The sequence below is a fragment of the Anopheles maculipalpis genome, chromosome 2RL (assembly GCF_943734695.1).
Source record: "Anopheles maculipalpis chromosome 2RL, idAnoMacuDA_375_x, whole genome shotgun sequence".
NCBI lineage: Eukaryota > Metazoa > Arthropoda > Insecta > Diptera > Culicidae > Anopheles > Anopheles maculipalpis.
In genome coordinates this window covers 75,594,058-75,611,460 of record NC_064871.1, presented here as the reverse complement: position 1 = coordinate 75,611,460, position 17,403 = coordinate 75,594,058, and the positions used below count along the sequence as shown (strand labels likewise).

Sequence of the window (17,403 nt, the reverse complement as noted above, 5' to 3'; positions counted from 1 at the left end):
ACTTTCAACAGTGTGACGACATTCGCAGAACAATTAATTATTAGCTCTCGAGGCCTTCGTTTTCACTTCGCGAAGGTTTACGCTAATGATAAGGCACATTTTACAACGCTCATGATGTGGCTGTTGTGACCAAACCCTTAGGGGGCCTGTAATTATCTGTGTGGAAAAGGAAAAATTTAAGTTATGTCTGTTATGCGGGTGCAATCAAACTCGATTGCAGTGATTTTCGAAGCAATATAATGATCCGCATGTTGCAATTCAATTCAAGATGCGAACTCAAGATTGGCAAGTCAAAGGTGCAAGGTTGACGGGATTTAGATAACGCCAAATCAGAAAAAGATTTCCTTTTTCTAGAATTATCATGTACAAATACAGATAAAGATTAGAATCTAAAGTGATCATCATCCCCACAAAGGCCTGCAGATATCTCAAACCTTACATAATTGCTTGATTGCCAGTGAACTTTCAATGTTGAATACAATCCAATTCAAAGGAATTCGTAGAATGTTCTGCAAAGGTTACATTCATTAGACACTCATATTTTTGAACTTAACGTCTTTAATCTTTATGCTCTTTGAGTATGATGTACCTCATCATTTAGGACCATATAAAATGCTCTTCCAGCTTGAGGATTAAAAAAAACGGGGATCGAATTTAGTGTTTTTCGATGAACGCTTAAATATTGGTATTTTAGATAATCAATTAATCAAACATGGATCAAATATCAAAAATCCTAACCGATTCATCATGAAAACAGCTGTTCGTATCTATAATGTCTTGATTTATTTTATTCGCTCGACCATAGCACAATGAGCCGTAATCGGTTTCCACTGTTTCTTAATGGCTTAAGGACCTCCTAGGTTAGATGCTACTGTATCTTCACAAAGTTCTAATGGCTTTCGGACTCGGGCGTTCTGCCGATGGTGGGGCCGCCAGCCATAAAATCCAAATGCTGGCAACGATATGGTGTGGCGAACTCCAAAGAGTATCTGCAACAAAGGAGGTTTATCTCGGGAGCCAGTTGCCATTCTCCACGGTACGATACTTCAAAGAGGCGCTAACCCCCTGGAACTAGAGAGGACAGAACGATACCTGACAGCAACAACATTCAGCGCGGAGCTTTCCCGAGATAAGGTGCACTTAAACTGAGGGAGAAGGAATTGTCTACCCTGAAAATAGGATATAAATTGAACGATTTGTACAGTCTATCCCATCCAATCCCACTCCCACTTGAATCCCACTTACAGTCTATCCCATCCATTAAGCCGTAATATTGGAAGCAAATCATAAACCCCATTAGATTGCTGGCATTACAGCAATGATTTTCTTGAGTAATTTATAACAATAACTCCTAGCTGCGGACTGCCAAACAACGCTAAAGATGATATTTTGGAATCTTAACCGGTCGTGTAGGCGACATCGGCGGCTGTTTTCATACCGGAGTTAAAAACTCATACGAACCGCACCTCCTGTAGTGAGGACTGACTAACCAACTACGTGGTTTCGGTAAGTCTAGTTAGCCATTCAATGGTCAGCATGATCTAGCAGGTTGTTAAGCCAAGAAGGAGAAGAAGAAAGACAAAAGCATAATTTAACAAATAAAAGTAATATGTTGATGAACTACTTGCTAAGTTGTTCGTTTCTACGAAACGAAAAGGCATTTTAAAATTAATCGTATTGTCCTGCGTTTTACATCGCTTCCTAATGTCACACCATCTCCTTGTATCATACTCGTTGTTTACTGTCTGGTTTACAAACCCTCGCTAGGAGCAGTGACATTGCAAAATGTAATTTATTGACTTAAATTCAAACGGGAGAGATCCTGAACCGGAACGTGCCTGAACTGCTGGCAGGAGTCTAACCTTGCGTAACTACAGACCACTGAGAACTTATCAAACCAAACGTGCTTATAGTGAAAATGAATCTTTGATTGCTATGCCTCTCCGCAAAGAGAAAAGAACAGTTGAAATCAGTTTGTAACTCAAGTCAACCCTTACTTAACTTGTAAGGAGCTTTGGCGGCGAGTGGTTGTCCTCTCGGGTCGCTCCCATGCTCGTTTTATTCTTAATCAAACCTTCACAACCATTCCACCAGCTGAAGTACCTGAAGCATTTATAAATTATTGAAAGTGTTTCAGCTACTGAATAAAAATTTATCTCCACAGTTCCGTAGACACATACTTAAAACAGAAATAATCTCTATTCCCCAAAAAGATGCCACTAATAAACTGCTATCGAGAACTTTGAAAATGACTGGGCAAATCGGTAGAGAGGCGAATGTAGTCTCTAAGATTCAAAGCCTCTACAAATAAACGAAAAAAAAAAATTAAATTTATTTCCAAGTGTGTCCGTTACATCATTTAAATTTCATAGATCAATATTTAATAAAAAGTTTTTGTTTTAATTTGCTTTTACAATTAAAATAATCAACATAGAAAGTAAATGGGCCGTTTTGGTGGTAGATACGGCAACGATTCCGGTCTCCACACGGCAGGACCGCGGTCCAAATCCTACTCGGACTGTTTTCCGGTAGTGAGAACTGACTATCCAACTACGTGGTATCAACAAGTCTTGTAAGCCATTCGACGAACGGCGTGGCGTGATTAAATTAAAATAAAATATTCAAATCAATGATTAATGTGACAGAAACACCAAAATGTAATTTTAATTTGTCCTTCTACATACTGTCATGTCACAATTGAAAGACCCAACCAACAAAAAAAAAACCCGTTGAAATCAATCGTAAGTGAAAAGAAACAGATAACAAACAATGCTGTTACATAAATGCAGGGAACCATTCCGATGCTAATTAACTCTGGAACGTATTATCCGGCCAGCAAAAGAACGGGATAAGATAGTGACAGAAAGTAACAGCAGCAGCAGCAGCGTTTTAACGAGCGTGAGAGAATGTAATATTGCGCCGGCAGAATGTAGAACACACAGAACTCATTATGATGTTAAATGTCAAGGTTTCGGGGGTTCCATTGTTTTAAAAGGTGGTCTAGTGATCGATGTATTTATCAACGGGAGAAACAGCAAAAACAAAACCGATTAACACAGCGAAGACCTCAAAAATACCATATCAATGTCCTTTCTCCACTGGCCACTAGATTAAAGCACCAAAAAAGCATTACTAATTTACCAATTTACCCTGTGGTGAAGTCATTCATCATGCAGACACCATTAACGATCGCCAATTGTATGTTTGCAATTTCTATTTTCAATTGTTTTTGACCGATTATGTGCTCATGTATGTTTCTTTGGGGTGGTTTTTGGAGGTCCCAATCATTGTAACTGATTTGTATTTTTGTTTATTTGTCTACCCGCCGTATGGACAATCTCAACCAACACTCAATGGTTGCCTCCTATTGCGCGCTGTACGAGCCCCAAGCACACAACTCCATACGAAATGCCAAATTTCTTCCTTTTCCAGAACACGATTACGCACGGCTACAGGGCATAGAGTTGGTGAAGGCGAAGGTAACCTTCCTTGAAAACCGGGTTGGGTTTATTTTTGCCTTCCCTTTCCGAGCCGGGATGGCCGAGATCGGCATCGAGCTATCCCCACTTAACGCAAACCGGGGTGGACATATATTCCAGCCAACCTTCACCTTACACACTCACACTTCCGCTCCCTGCTTTCAGAACGTATGCAACCGAGCAGCTTCACTGATCGCATATTGGCGTGGTCCGCAAAGGGGGTGGGGGACTATAGCTTCATTCACTTCGCACACAGCCATACGGTGGCCGTGGTCACTTTCATGACGCATAATTGGGCGATGGACACGTTGTTGTTTGCTTTTTTTTTGTGTTAACCTTCTTATTTTATTCGACCCACAATGAGCTGGGAGGATTGATGCAGGCTGCAAGTATCTGTGGCCGATGGTAGCCGATGATCTGCAATGCATTTCGCTTGCCTTTTTCCCCTTGTTTTTTTTTTTTTCGTTAATTTCGCTTTTCATACCTGTTATCTTTTGAAGCAAATTCGTCGTCCTCGCACGATCGCGTTCGCACGGATTTTGCTTCCCGGTGCGGTGCGATGTATAAATAATCGCGCCACGGTACGAAACTGTATCATTGATCACCAAGCGTCTTCAGCAGCAACACACACCTTCTTCAAGTATCCAAACACTACCATCAACACCAGCAAAATGGCATTCAAGGTAAGGGCTCGCAGGAGGACCAATCCAGGTGTTCCAGGTTTGACAGTCCTGTCCTGACGGTTCGTTCCATTGCAGTTCGTCGTTTTCCTGGCCTCGCTGGCCGTCGCTAGCGCTGGATACCTGGAGGCTGGCCATGCCGTCCAGTACGCCGCCCCGGTGGCTCACTACTCGCCGGCATCGTCGGTGAGCTACAGCACCATCTCGCAGGCTGCCCCGGCCAAGCTGGCATACGCTGCCCCGGTCGCCAAGACCATCTCGTACGCTGCCCCGCAGGTGTACGCCGCTCCTCAGGTGTATGCCGCCCCGGTCGCCAAGACCATCGTGTCCAGCCCGGCCGTTGGAGCTACGCACGAGAGCACCATCCGCTCGCATGATGGTACTATCTCGCACTACTCCAAGGCTGTCGATACCGCTTTCTCGAGCGTCCGCAAGTCTGACACGCGCATCACCAACGAGCTGCCCAAGCTGGCCTATGCTCAGCCCGTCCTCGCCAAGCAGGTTGCCTATGCTGCCCCGGCTGTGACCACCTACACCCATGCTGCCCCGGCCATCCAGACCTATGCTGCCCCGGCTGTCCACACCACCTATGCCGCCCCGGCTGTCCAGACCTATGCCGCTCATGCTGCCCCAGTGGTTGCCACCGCCACCAAGACGCTGACCTACTCGCCGGCCGTCCAGGTTGCGCACACCACCTACGAGGATGCTCACGCTCACTACGCCTGGTAAGAAGGGTGGCCTTAGTTATGCGAGGCTGATGCAATGATCCCATCCCGATCCTATTTATTGATTTTGTTGTTACACTCTGTTCCATTGTTTGGTATTTAAATATGCACTGGAAAGTATGGCTTGCCGAGGTGCTTTGCAGTGTCAAAAATAATACAACATCATTAAAAAAGAATTTTGAGCGTAGTTTCTCTTTCGATGACATAATTCTTCGCCGAAATTTAGGAAGTGTCTAGGCTGCAACATTTGTGTGATTTGTATGGGATAAAACAACTCTTTAGATGGGCGACGTTCTCCCCACTCTCCCTGGGCACCGTACGCAGTACTAGCTTCGTAGCAGGGAATACCATTTGGAGCCTGATGTTCGTGCTGGGGCCCCGTTTAAGCAAAGCGCAATTCGCCCCCTCTCCCTTCCCTGCGGTCAACACGTTTGATTTTGATAGTGATAGGGCCCCAGATATCCAATCGGCCAAAGGCTTTCAAACAGCTTGGTCCTCTACTGTGGGGGCCCAAAGCTTCCATTCCCCTTAGGGTCTCTGAAGGGCTAAAACCGCCACTGCCGTTGATGGATAGTTAGCCCTGCATTCGGGGTGACAGACCGAACAGGAATCGTTATGCGGTCCGGCCGTGTGAAGACCGGCACCGCTATTGCATTGATCAACAAACCGTTCCTTTGTAAAATAAAATTATGTTAATTATATTGATATTAAATAAATTATATTAATTACCCAATTTTAACTCATTCATTGTTCGTAAAAATATTGATACCGAAGGAAATCAAATGAACGCAAAATGAATGTAAAACCGTATTTAGCTGATCTTTCTCGGTTTAGCGCCATCTATGAGACTATAGCTGAAACACCGACTTCATAACGCAACCATGTTTACACTAGCAAGTACGAATGTGAACAATTGCCATATTTTAATAGTAAAACGTGATGGTAAAAATTATTTTACTTATCGTTATACTCATAGAGCATCAATGTAATACAATAACAGATGACAAACCTAGTGCAAATAAAAAGATGCATAAATGTTTATCACAGGATGGGACTAAAGGAAGCTGGTGTCATTCACCAGTTTTTGAGGAAAACTGCATCCTCATAACCACAGCTGGTTTATTTTTTTTATTATTTTGAATGAGAATAATTTATATTATATGATATGGGGTGGCCCTGTGGTATAGGCGACAGTATTGCTGGCCTACAAAAGGCCGGACCGGTGTTCAAATCCCCATCCAGATCCGTCCCCCCGTAGTGAGGACTGATTATCCAACTATGTGGCATCGGGAAGAGTCTAGTAAGCGATTTCGATTGTCGGCGTGATAACTGGTGGGGGGGATAACTAGCGACTGTTCTCCATGTTAGGAGCGGCTGGTTGTCCTTCTGTCCTGGCATTCGACGGGACTTTAATCAGCTAGGATACGTAGCCTTCCGACGAGACGAGGGGTTGGAACGAAAGGAATCCATGAAATTTCAAATCGAACCATCAGATACAGACCCACGCCACGGAATAATGACTACGATTGGAAAGTCGGGACATCAACCGGCAGATCCAGCTCTTCCAGGACAAGAAGCGTAGCTTTGAAGAGTCGGATGAGCAACTGATGCAGCAGTTATCCCAGTCGGGGGAAAATCGCAATTTCTACAGGATGTTGAATGCGGCACAGGGCGATTTTACTCCCATGATCGCTATGTGCAGCAGCGACGAAGGACCTGTACTGTCGGACGAGCGAGAAGTGATCAACAGATGGAAGCAAATGGACAACCAAATCGAGGCAAAGAAGGTTGGAGGCAAATCGACAACCGACCAAATCTTCACTCTACGGCATATCCTCCAAAAATGCCGGGAGCACCAGATCCCTACGCACCACCTGTTCATTGACTTCAAGGCAGCCTACGATACCATAGATCGGACCGAACTATGGAACACCATGCAGCGGTACGAATTCCCTGGGAAGCTGGTACGGCTGCTAAAGGCTACTATGGACGAGGTGCAGTGTAAGGTGAGAGTTTCGAGCATGCTATCGGAATTGTTCGAATCTCACCGGTTTGTGGCGAAGGAGAATGAACCACGAGCTAGCTCAGCTGTTTGGCGGTGCTGATATCCTGACGGTAGTCAAAGCCGGAAGGATACGTTGGCTGGGCACGTGATGAGGATGTCAGACTCATGCCCCATCTAGGAGGTTCTCGTCAGCGACCTGGTTCGCACGAGGCGTAGAGGAGCACAGCGAGCTCGTTGGCTGGATCAAGTGAAGTCTAACCTGTCGGAGACCGAATGCAGCCGTGGATGGAGGAGCCCGAGTTTCCTGAAAACTGATTGGAGACCTGGCCATGTCGACACGACGTCTTCAATCCTGAGCAGGCCAAGAAGAAGAAGAATAAGAACTACATAACTAATCCGAAGTGGACGAATATACTTCAATATGCTGAGATGAGACAATACTTTGCAAACAAAAATTTTTATGCAAAACATCTTTAGTAAATTTGAAATTACTATGAATAATACATAGATCATACAACTGAATACAACCAACAGAGCACACAACCTGACTTCACTATAAGGCGTCACACGTGCGTCATATGCAAACATCTTACAATACAAAATATATCTTCCTCAATATTCACTTTAGTTATAACACCTGTGTAAAGATTCGTAATACTGACAAAACAACACCATTCTCAGTTCTATACCAGCTCCTGTTCCACTCCAATATGCAAACAATCGCAGTTGTGGCAAAATATGGACTTAAGGAAGCGAAGAATATTTCACTAATACTTTCTCATTTAAGCTTCAGAAGAGAGTGGCTCAAAAAAGTGCTACCTTTTGCTAGCCCAAGAGCAATTTAAACAAATATTTTAAAAGTATATGACAATAAAGAACTGCCAAAACAAATAAAGGCATTCAAATTATTGTAAAGGTAATACAAAATTAAAATACGGATAATTTAGATCGAACTCTTATTTTGTTCTGCACTGTATTGTACACTTGTAGGGGTGAGAAACACTGAAATAAACTGTTTTTTTATTTCGCTCGTGAATTCATAGCAGACATTTGGCAAACAAATGGTAAGATTTCTGGTATAAATGAAACGCTTCTACCCCTCCGAAGAATCCAATCCGCAAAATGTTGCCTCGCGAGAAACTGTGCGTAGTGCTGATCGTACTGCTGGGATTAACCTTCCAGCAAATCTCAGGCCAGTGTCCCAGCAATCCCTACCGAACGTTCGATGGTTCGTGTAACAACCTTGTGAATCCGTCTTGGGGAGCTGCCAATACACCATTCGTCCGCATAGTCAATCCCAAGTATAGTGATGGAAAATCGAGTCCTCCCTTAGCAACGGATGGCAGTGATCTGCCGAACCCTAGAGTGCTGTCCGTTGAGGTCTTCCAGGAGGGTGTGCAGAACAGTCCTGAGTTCACACTGGCTAACATGCAGTTCGGACAGATTGTAGCACATGATATGGCTCTTACGCGTGGAGGTAATGTTGAGTGTGTCTTATGAAATTCCTTAGTGATCAACTTTGATGTTTGCAGTTCGAGATCAACTGCCTTGTTGCGCTAACGGCCGCTTACAACCCGCACGAGGTCCGCGATGCCTCGCTATTCCCGTTTTGCCAGAGGATCCAGTGTTCTCCGTGCGTGGCATTGAGTGTTTGGGAATGATCCGCACTCTAACCACTTGTGATGAAGATCCCAATGGCTGTACTAGGGCTGAGCAAATCAATGCTGTCAGCCATTTTCTGGATTTGTCAGTCGTGTACGGAAATTCTGCTCAAGAGGCCGCCCTGCTCCGAGAGCCCAACACGGGTTTCTTGAAAGTTGAACAGCGTGATGGTCAGGCATGGCCACCAAGACATCCGAATGCGAGTACTACCTGTACGCTGAAAACTCCGAACGATGCATGCTATCTTACTGGGGATGGACGAGCGAACCAAAGTCCTCATTTGGCGATACTTCAAATTACGTTCGTACGGGAACATAATCGTATCGCTAGAGTACTGCAAGCGCTGAATCCAACTTGGACCGTCGAAAAACTGTTCCAAGAAGCTCGGCGAATTAATATTGCCCAGTATCAGCACATCGTGTTCGACGAATGGCTTCCCATCTTTTTGGGTCGCAGTTTTATGCTTGAGCGTCAGTTGCTCTATCAAGCTGCGGGTCCTACGAACGACTACGGACAAACTATCCATCCGGCAGTTATTAACTCACACACCACAGCCGCGTTCCGATTTTTCCATTCCTCTATACAGGGCACCCTGAAGTAAGTAAGTTCCAGCATGCAGAAAGAACTACTAATGTCCTGCTCTTCTTTTATGCCAGACTCTATGAGGAAACCCGACGATCGATGTCCAAGGTTGACATCAATGATCACACCAACAATCCCAACATTCTGGAAGAAGCGTCTGATCGCTATGCGAATCTTCTTCGTGGACTCACCACCCAGCCGATGGGGCTGAACGATGCCAGTCTCGATCCAGCCACCAAACACTTCCTCTTCCGGTTCAACAACATGTTCGGCACGGATTTGAAATCGATTGACATCCAACGTGGTCGCGATCATGGCTTAGGATCATACAATGATTTTGTGTTTTTGTGCTTTAATCAGCGTGCTGCATCGTGGTCCGATTACAACCAGCTGCTAGTGCCAGGAGTAAGTACTTTGACAAGCCTTCACAGCCTTCTGTTTTATTCATACAGAATCTGTTTTCGCCATCACAGGCCATCGAGTTACTATCAACGTACTACAAGTCGGTGAATGATCTCGACCTGTCGGTCGGATTGGCGTTCGAGAAGAAGGTTGACGGTACTGAATCCGGCATGGTGACACGGTGCATTTTAGCCGACCAGTTCCGCCGCACCCGGAAGGGTGATCGGTTTTTCTACGAAAATGGAAACCACTTCACTGCCAAACAGTTGGTTGAAATTCGTAAAGCAAACATGGCACGAATTCTGTGCGATACGACATCCAGCGTTGCACGGATACAGCCGGACGTTTTCCTCTTGCCCTCAAACATTAATCAGCTGACGGCGTGTAGTTCCTTGCCAACGCCAAATCTGCGAGAGTTTTTATAAGTGTTTCGAGCGTGACTTACCATCTCTTGTGACGTGAAAAAATATCCTTCGGACGTAGTTGAGATCGCTGCCAAACCGTGTGAAATAATAGCTACAAGACACTTGATGTAAATAAATTTGCCCAGATACCCTAGAAAAACGACGTTTGTTCAACGACACCATGTCAATAGATACTAAAAAATGTTGTTTGTGTTGATCAAATGTAGGAGTAACGAAAATGATGCATCAGCCTATCATCAAATCGATCACCTCTGAGAACTAAGGACTAGCTGACGATCAGTATTCCAAACTGCTTTTCCTAATTATTAGATGGAATACTCCAGATGACTTTCTATTCAACTAGAGTCTCTTAAAATACGTCGAATCGAAGGGGTAGTGATCAAAAGTTGTTGTCCAAATCCAACAAGAAATGAATATCCCAATTTTCTAGATACTCGCCAAGAACTCTAATGAAATTATATCTCACAAAAAGAAACTACGATATGTTTTCAGCTGTTTAACTGCACTCGCTTCAACATAAGGAAATGTTTGCCCAGCTGAATAAAGATTCTGGTTATTGAAAAAAACCGCCAATTCTGCTGAGCTCCAAAAAGATTCTTTGAGTACTTGTGAGGTAACATCTCAGGGTAAAATTTTAAAATAGAATTACAGGCTTTGTCATCATTTCGCTGTTTGAAGCTATATAAGTTTAATACATTTATTTTTATAGAGTTTGATGGTTGAGGAAGTAAATTAATGAGTAAAACACTGAAATAATTAAAATTTAACACCTGCTTTCGTAATTAATCTCCGGATAATTTCATACATACTTATGTCTTTGCAAAAGTCCTCTTTCTTTGCATCCCAGAGTAAACAACACTCCGAACAAACTAACTAAATGTTTGTCTTCAGATTTTTTTTCAAAGGTCCTGTACAACATGCCTTTTTCTTACTTTATGTCAAACTTTACCACATGGATCGATCATTTGGGGCATACGTCTAATTTTTCGCAAGTATATAAGAGCGACACAAAATCAGTTCATGTACATCTCCGTCGGGCGAGTGGTAGTGATATAATCAAACAATGGAGCCACGCGCAGCTCCAATCGTGCTGTTTATTCTACTGTGCGTAGCAAACTGGCAACAAGTGTTGGGTCAATGTCCTCAAAACCCGTACCGAACGTTCGATGGTTCGTGTAACAATCTTCAAAATCCCTCATCGGGCGCTGCCAATACACAATTTACACGACTGATTCCTGCCAAATATAGTGATGGAAAATCAAGGCCCGCCGTAGCAACTGACGGTAGTGATCTTCCCAACCCTAGAGTGCTGTCCGTTGAGGTCTTCCAGGAGGGTGTGCAGAACAGTCCTGAGTTCTCGCTGGTTAACATGCAGTTCGGACAGATTGTAGCCCATGATATGGCTCTTACGCGTGGAGGTAATGTTCAGAGTAGATGTGTGTCTTCGGAAATTCCTTAATGATCAACTTTGATGTTTGCAGTTCGAGATCAATTGCCATGTTGCGCTAACGGTCGCTTACAACCCGCACGAGGACCACGATGCCTCGCTATTCCCGTCTCACCCGATGATCCTGTGTTCTCTGTACGTGGCATTGAGTGCTTGGGAATGATCCGCACTCTAAACACTTGTGATGAAGATTCCTCTAATTGCAACCGGGCGGAACAGATCAATGCTGTCACTTCCTTCTTGGATCTGTCAGTCGTGTACGGAAATTCTGCTCAAGAGGCCGCCCTGCTCCGAGAGCCCAACTCGGGTTTCTTGAAAGTTGAACAGCGTGATGGTCAGGCATGGCCACCAAGACATCCGAATGCGAGTACTACCTGCACACTGAGAACTCCGAACGATGCATGCTATCTTACTGGGGATGGACGAGCGAACCAAAGTCCTCATTTGGCGATACTTCAAATTACATTCGTACGGGAACACAATCGCATCGCTAGACTACTTCAGTCGCTCAACACCAACTTATCAGCAGAGGAAATATTCCAACGTGCTCGAAGCATCAACATTGCCCAGTATCAGCACATCGTGTACTACGAATGGCTGCCAAACTTCTTGGGCCAAAGCTTTATGCTGCAGAATCAATTGATTTATGCTTCCAAAGGTCCAACGAACGACTACAGCTTTTCCACCGATCCATCCGTGATTAACTCTCACACAACAGCTGCGTTCCGATTTTTCCATTCCTCCATACAGGGCACTCTGAGGTAGGTAACGATCTCCATACTTGAAATATCACAGTATTCAACCTTTCTTTTTCTACCAGACTCTATGAGGAAAGCCGACGATCGATGTCCAAAGTTGACATCAACGATCACACTAACAACCCGAGCATTCTGGAAGAAACGTTTGAACGATATCCTAGTCTGCTTCGTGGACTCACCACCCAGCCGATGGGGCTGAACGATGCCAGTTTCGATCCTGCCACCAAACACTTCCTCTTCCGGTTCAACAACATGTTCGGCACGGATCTGAAAGCGATCGACATTCAACGCGGTCGCGATCATGGTCTGCCCGGATACAACGACTTTTTGTTCTACTTCTTCCAGCAGCGTGCCTCTTCCTGGGCAGATTACAACCGGTTTCTTATACCAGGGGTAAGATCTTGCGCTTTGGTCGGGCGAACCATACAATCTCTAAGCTTTAATGTGTTGCAGGCGATCGAGAAACTAAGCATCTACTACAAATCCGTGGACGATCTTGAATTGTCCGTTGGATTGGCGTTCGAAAAGAAGATTGACGGTACGGAAACGGGATTGGTCCTGCAAAACATTCTGCGCGAACAGTTCCTGCGCACCAGGAAGGCGGATCGCTTTTTCTACGAAAATGGAAACCATTTATCCACCGTACAGTTGGCGGAAATTCGGAAAGTTAGCATGGCAAAAATCTTATGCGCCAACTCGATTCAGCTCCGGTTCAATCAGCCTGAAGTAAAACAAATACAGCCGGCCGTTTTCCTGCTGCCCTCCAATACGAATCAGCTTCGGGCATGCTCTTCGTATCAAACACCAAATTTTAAAGTGTTTGTGTAAATGGTTGGAGAACAATTCTGAAATATGGGTATCGAACTAAACACGTATCAATGGATTAAAAAAAATCGCAGTATGAGAATAATGCAAATTATTTTTTCGACTATACTACCGATTAGGGCCAGCAACAAATTCCACCCAATTATTGAGATTGCTTAATGATGAAGGATGATTTTCGAAGCTATTTAGCATTGCATCCTAACAAAAGGAACAAGGAAGAATCCTCCGTGGAATTTCAGTAAAAAGATGTGTAAACTACACACTTGAGCAGTGACTCCAGCCTTAAGCCATGACTGCGGGAAGTACTCTTGTCTGCCTTACTGTTTCCAAAAGAGACAGTTAACAGTAACTAGTATTTCTAGACCATGCGCTACCAACCATGATAAAAAACTGACATACACCCATTCGAGAAAATGGAACTAGGCAATATCGCTATAATGGGTAAAGCGTAGTTTTTCCCCCTACTTGGATGTAAAATTTTTTTCCATACAAATTGTATGGGAAAGTACCACGCCGTGGACAAGAGTAGACTTTGCCCCTACTTGGATGTGCAGTTTCTACGTTTTCATGATATCTACAACGATATGTTATGATCCTTACGTTGGTTTTTAAAATTGAAAATGTTAAAAAATTTTAATTTTTTTAGTTGGGCCTGACGGTCTCACGTCGAGTTTGCCGGTATTACCGCTCAGGAACGGACACCAACGGTCACGGGGAGCGTGACCCCCGTGACCAGCAATAGCGGCCCTATCCACTCGAAACGTGACAAATGCGTCCACATCAACGGTTCCCGTTTCGAATGACCGCGTACGTCATCTGCAGGCACTGTAGCAGATGGACGAGAGGCGTACACATCTATCCAAAGTGTCCTGTGTCATCGGATTGGAGCGCTTGATCGTCTTCCTGGGCATGCATCGATGTATGCGCAGTTCTACTTCCACGATTCGAGTGCGAAGCAACAACGAAATGAAATGATCGACGTGCCCTTTATCGGGTGATTGTGGCTACCCTCCAAAGCATGTGATACTCATATCGGCTGCAATATCATCTAACTCCCGATGAGATCGGTGGCATTTTTGTCAGCAACGAACAAGGACAGTCGCGTGAAATTGTCCTGCAGAACCGTAGCACCGGAATTCTCATCCGTGTTTACGAGTCCAAAATCATCTACTGCATCCGTAGGCAGAAGTAAGATATCAGCCGGCGATGATGGAGTTGAAGCCGAGGTTCATGAGAATGACTGCTTCACCGTTTTAAATCACTCCTAGAGAATATGCCGCCTTCAGCTTATGCACGCGAAGAGGAGACAACTTATTCCCTCATTGCTCCGGAAGACTTATCGAGGAGCAGCGCCTATAGGCCACGGGCCACGAGATATTTCAAATTCAAAATTTCAGGTTCTCATGAATGTTTGTCCAAACGTTGAAGCAATCAGGAAGACGTGTTATCGTTGCACCATAGTTTCCTAATGGAGATCGTTTCATGCGAGCTCAGATACCAAGGTAAGCATGATCTCTTCATTAGGGTAACGTGCAACCCAGAGTGGCAAGAAGTGAACGAGTCTTTATTACTGCGTCTGCAAGCTTCCGATCGACCAGATCTTCACTTCACGTGTTATTCGATTGAAACTCAAGGCAATCCTGGAGAATCTTTCGGCGGGAGTGCTTGAGCTTCAGATCACAAGCATACATGTGTTTGAGTATCAAAAACGTAGTCTTCCCAATGCTCACTGTTTGTTGATCCTCGGTGATGCAGACAAACTACGGTCGGCGGATTCCTGAAATTCCAGATTCTGCAAACGAAGAGCTTCACGAAACTGTAAGCAAATGCATGGGCCATGCGGTAGGGGGAATCCACAGGCACCTTGCATGAAGGATGGAGTATGCTCGTAGCGTTTCCCGAAGTGTTAATATATACCCTGGAGTTCTGTTGCGTAGCCGGAGTTATGTTGCCTAGCCCTGTAACCGGGCCAATTGACTTTTACACACATATATATCAATAGTTTCGTCCTTCTTGATCCTATGCAGGAGTGGAGGTAGGACCATCATCATCATCCCAAAAACTATTGTCGGAGAACTACAAGCAGCAGTAGTCATGAGAAAATAAAGTTTTCGACTGTGAAAATTTGATAAGTACATTACATGATAAGCGACTAACTTTCGAAAAACTAACTTTCGCCTTCAGTTCTTGAAGACTTGCCATCAAAAAAACAATGCGAAGTGCTGCTTCAAGGACATCATCTTGCAACAACAAAAAAAAACCCATGGACTCATTTAAGGTATCTTTTTCATGGTTATGGAATTTGGGATACATTTTCTTTAGATAACTTTAGCATTACTGTTAGTCCTTTTTGTCAACGACCTGAATACTGTCCTCTCTCCTGATTCCTTCTTCTGTTACGCCGATGATATCAAAATCTTCCTTCCTATCACAACTTTTCATGATTGCGTGTCTCTTCAAAAACTCGCCTTCTCTTCTTGGTGCTCTTCCAACTGTCTTCTTCTATGTCCAAATAAATGTCAAATTATATCCTTTTCCCCTTTGCTAAATCCCGTCGTGTTCAATTACATCCCTCTGTGACTCTCCATTAACTCGTTCTGACTGTGTGAATGTGTTTTTGTCGACTCTGTTCGCTAGTCACTTAGAGAACGTTGTCCCTAGGGCTATTAAAACTCTCGAAATGCTGCGTCGGCTGGCTGCGGATCTCTGCGATCTCGGGGGACGCTGGAGTATGCCTCCGTAATTAGGGCTCCTACTACCTTCACAGCTGCGTCTCGAGTTGTGCGGGCCCAGAGGAGGTGCCTTCGTATCCGTCACATTGTCGGCTGCAGGGTCTATTACCTTTAGAGACCCGACGCCCCCTTGCCCAGTCTGGCTTCAACGCCTCCCTTCTCCTCGTCTCCTTCGACGACCCTTTTTTACTATCCTTCATCAATTTTTAAGTTCCTATCTATCGTCTGCGCCCTCGTCTTCTCCTGACCGTTGCAAAATGGCGCCCAGCGGCAGGTGCGAATGTTCCTTTGCTGCGCGCTTTTCGTGCCTTTAATTATCAATCTAATTTGCCTAAAAATGCCAAATTGTGCCTAATTGTGCCTAAAATAGGTCTAATTTAAATTAGACCTATTGGACTTTTCCCTCTCCCCAGCCACTTTCCGTGCTCGTCTTCACTCCTAATCCTTTAGTCTACTTACCTCCCCTTGACCTCTTTTCCCTTAACGTTTAGTGATTAAATTAGTTTTTTTAAGAAAATTTGTGTAGCGTTAGGTAGACAAATTGTGAAGTGTAATAAATAAAGAAAATAAATAAATAAATAAATAATAAATTACTCATATTCACAAAGGACTTTCAACTCTATTGAAGACTGTCAACTTCTCTGACTTCATATAGGCGCTATATCAACGACCAATCCAAATTAAGTGCATCGGTTCTCATCAAATACCGATCAGAAGAAAAAACTGCAAAATCACATAATTTTTCGCCTCATTTTGCTTTGTTTCAGCCAAAAATTCTTGTCTTGCTATCCCGTCGAGAAGCGTCAGCAACTTTATATGCAGTTGCTACCATCTCCAAATCAGTGAAGGTTGCTATGGGCTATGGGCGGAGGTGGTGCCCGCCATTGATCTGGCCGACCATGGGGGCCTTGCCGGCTTCTCTCTCTCTCTCTCCTTCTCTCTCTTTATTTCTCTCAGAGCTACAATTTTGACGTAGATACAGACCCGCTACTTGGACGTGTTGGGCCTCCGAAAAATTTATGAAAAGTTAAGTTCTAAACAAGGTGTTAACCGGCTAGATTTGTATTATTGGGTCTAATAGCTAGAATTGGAGAGACACACGTTTTCATACGACATCACCGGGTCCAAATCAAGAGAAACTATCACAGAATATCAGAACAAAATTTTCAATAATACATTCGGGCATAACATGGAACGGAAAAGATACCAAAACGGCTAGTAAAAAATATTTGTAGAGCCTAAATTGGATCTTACCTGTTATTTTTCGGACATTTCGTCGTATAGCTCCAACAATTTATCCAATTGATGGTACACGAAACGATCGCACTTTTTATGGACACACCAAAACTTTTTTTAGACACACCTTCAAAGCTTTGTACCATTGGATTATTTGAACGGTATTAAAAAACACAAAATTTCGGTTAATACAAAAAAAAGTAAGCTTGTGCTTGTAGCCATTTGACAGTTGCCAGGCTTGTTTGTTCACCTTCCATACCGGTTGCTACGTTTAAAATTAAAAAATGGTGGACTCTAGAGCATTTGGCGGTTGCTACGATTTTTCTTCAATTGTCAGAGCATTTCACATAAAGTCAGTTTCGGAACGTGTGAAAAATACAGTTAATGCTTAATAGTCCACACATAACTTGCGTGTGTTTCGAGCCCATTGCAAATAGCAATGTAA

At 44.0% G+C, this 17,403-nt stretch overlaps 4 protein-coding genes across 4 annotated transcripts in view; 3 read left to right on the top strand and 1 right to left on the bottom strand.

The window, feature by feature from the left end:
- Positions 1-17,403, bottom strand: part of LOC126556078 (E3 ubiquitin-protein ligase ariadne-1) — a 157,895-nt gene that overhangs the window by 14,780 nt on the left and 125,712 nt on the right. The window lies entirely within an intron of this gene.
- On the top strand, positions 4,151-4,888 carry LOC126556313 (larval/pupal cuticle protein H1C-like). The gene is made up of 2 exons (XM_050211558.1): positions 4,151-4,162; positions 4,238-4,888. Exons 1-2 carry the CDS (start codon positions 4,151-4,153, stop codon positions 4,886-4,888), a joined length of 663 nt encoding a protein of 220 aa, XP_050067515.1.
- Positions 8,012-9,960, top strand: LOC126556514 (peroxidase-like). Its single transcript, XM_050211777.1, has 4 exons — positions 8,012-8,366; positions 8,422-9,148; positions 9,208-9,538; positions 9,607-9,960. The coding sequence occupies exons 1-4, from the start codon at positions 8,012-8,014 to the stop codon at positions 9,958-9,960; spliced, it is 1,767 nt and encodes a 588-aa protein (XP_050067734.1).
- LOC126556027 (peroxidase-like) lies at positions 11,024-12,993 on the top strand. The gene is made up of 4 exons (XM_050211189.1): positions 11,024-11,378; positions 11,442-12,168; positions 12,228-12,558; positions 12,619-12,993. Exons 1-4 carry the CDS (start codon positions 11,024-11,026, stop codon positions 12,991-12,993), a joined length of 1,788 nt encoding a protein of 595 aa, XP_050067146.1.

Excerpts from the sequence above, each read along its gene's own strand:
- LOC126556514 (XM_050211777.1), top strand. The coding sequence starts at position 8,012 with ATGTTGCCTCGCGAGAAACTGTGCGTAGTGCTGATCGTACTGCTGGGA. Across the intron at positions 8,367-8,421 it reads TATGGCTCTTACGCGTGGAG|TTCGAGATCAACTGCCTTGT; the intron begins GTAATGTTGAGT and ends TGATGTTTGCAG. Across the intron at positions 9,539-9,606 it reads ACCAGCTGCTAGTGCCAGGA|GCCATCGAGTTACTATCAAC; the intron begins GTAAGTACTTTG and ends TCGCCATCACAG.
- LOC126556027 (XM_050211189.1), top strand. The coding sequence starts at position 11,024 with ATGGAGCCACGCGCAGCTCCAATCGTGCTGTTTATTCTACTGTGCGTA. Across the intron at positions 11,379-11,441 it reads TATGGCTCTTACGCGTGGAG|TTCGAGATCAATTGCCATGT; the intron begins GTAATGTTCAGA and ends TGATGTTTGCAG. Across the intron at positions 12,559-12,618 it reads ACCGGTTTCTTATACCAGGG|GCGATCGAGAAACTAAGCAT; the intron begins GTAAGATCTTGC and ends AATGTGTTGCAG.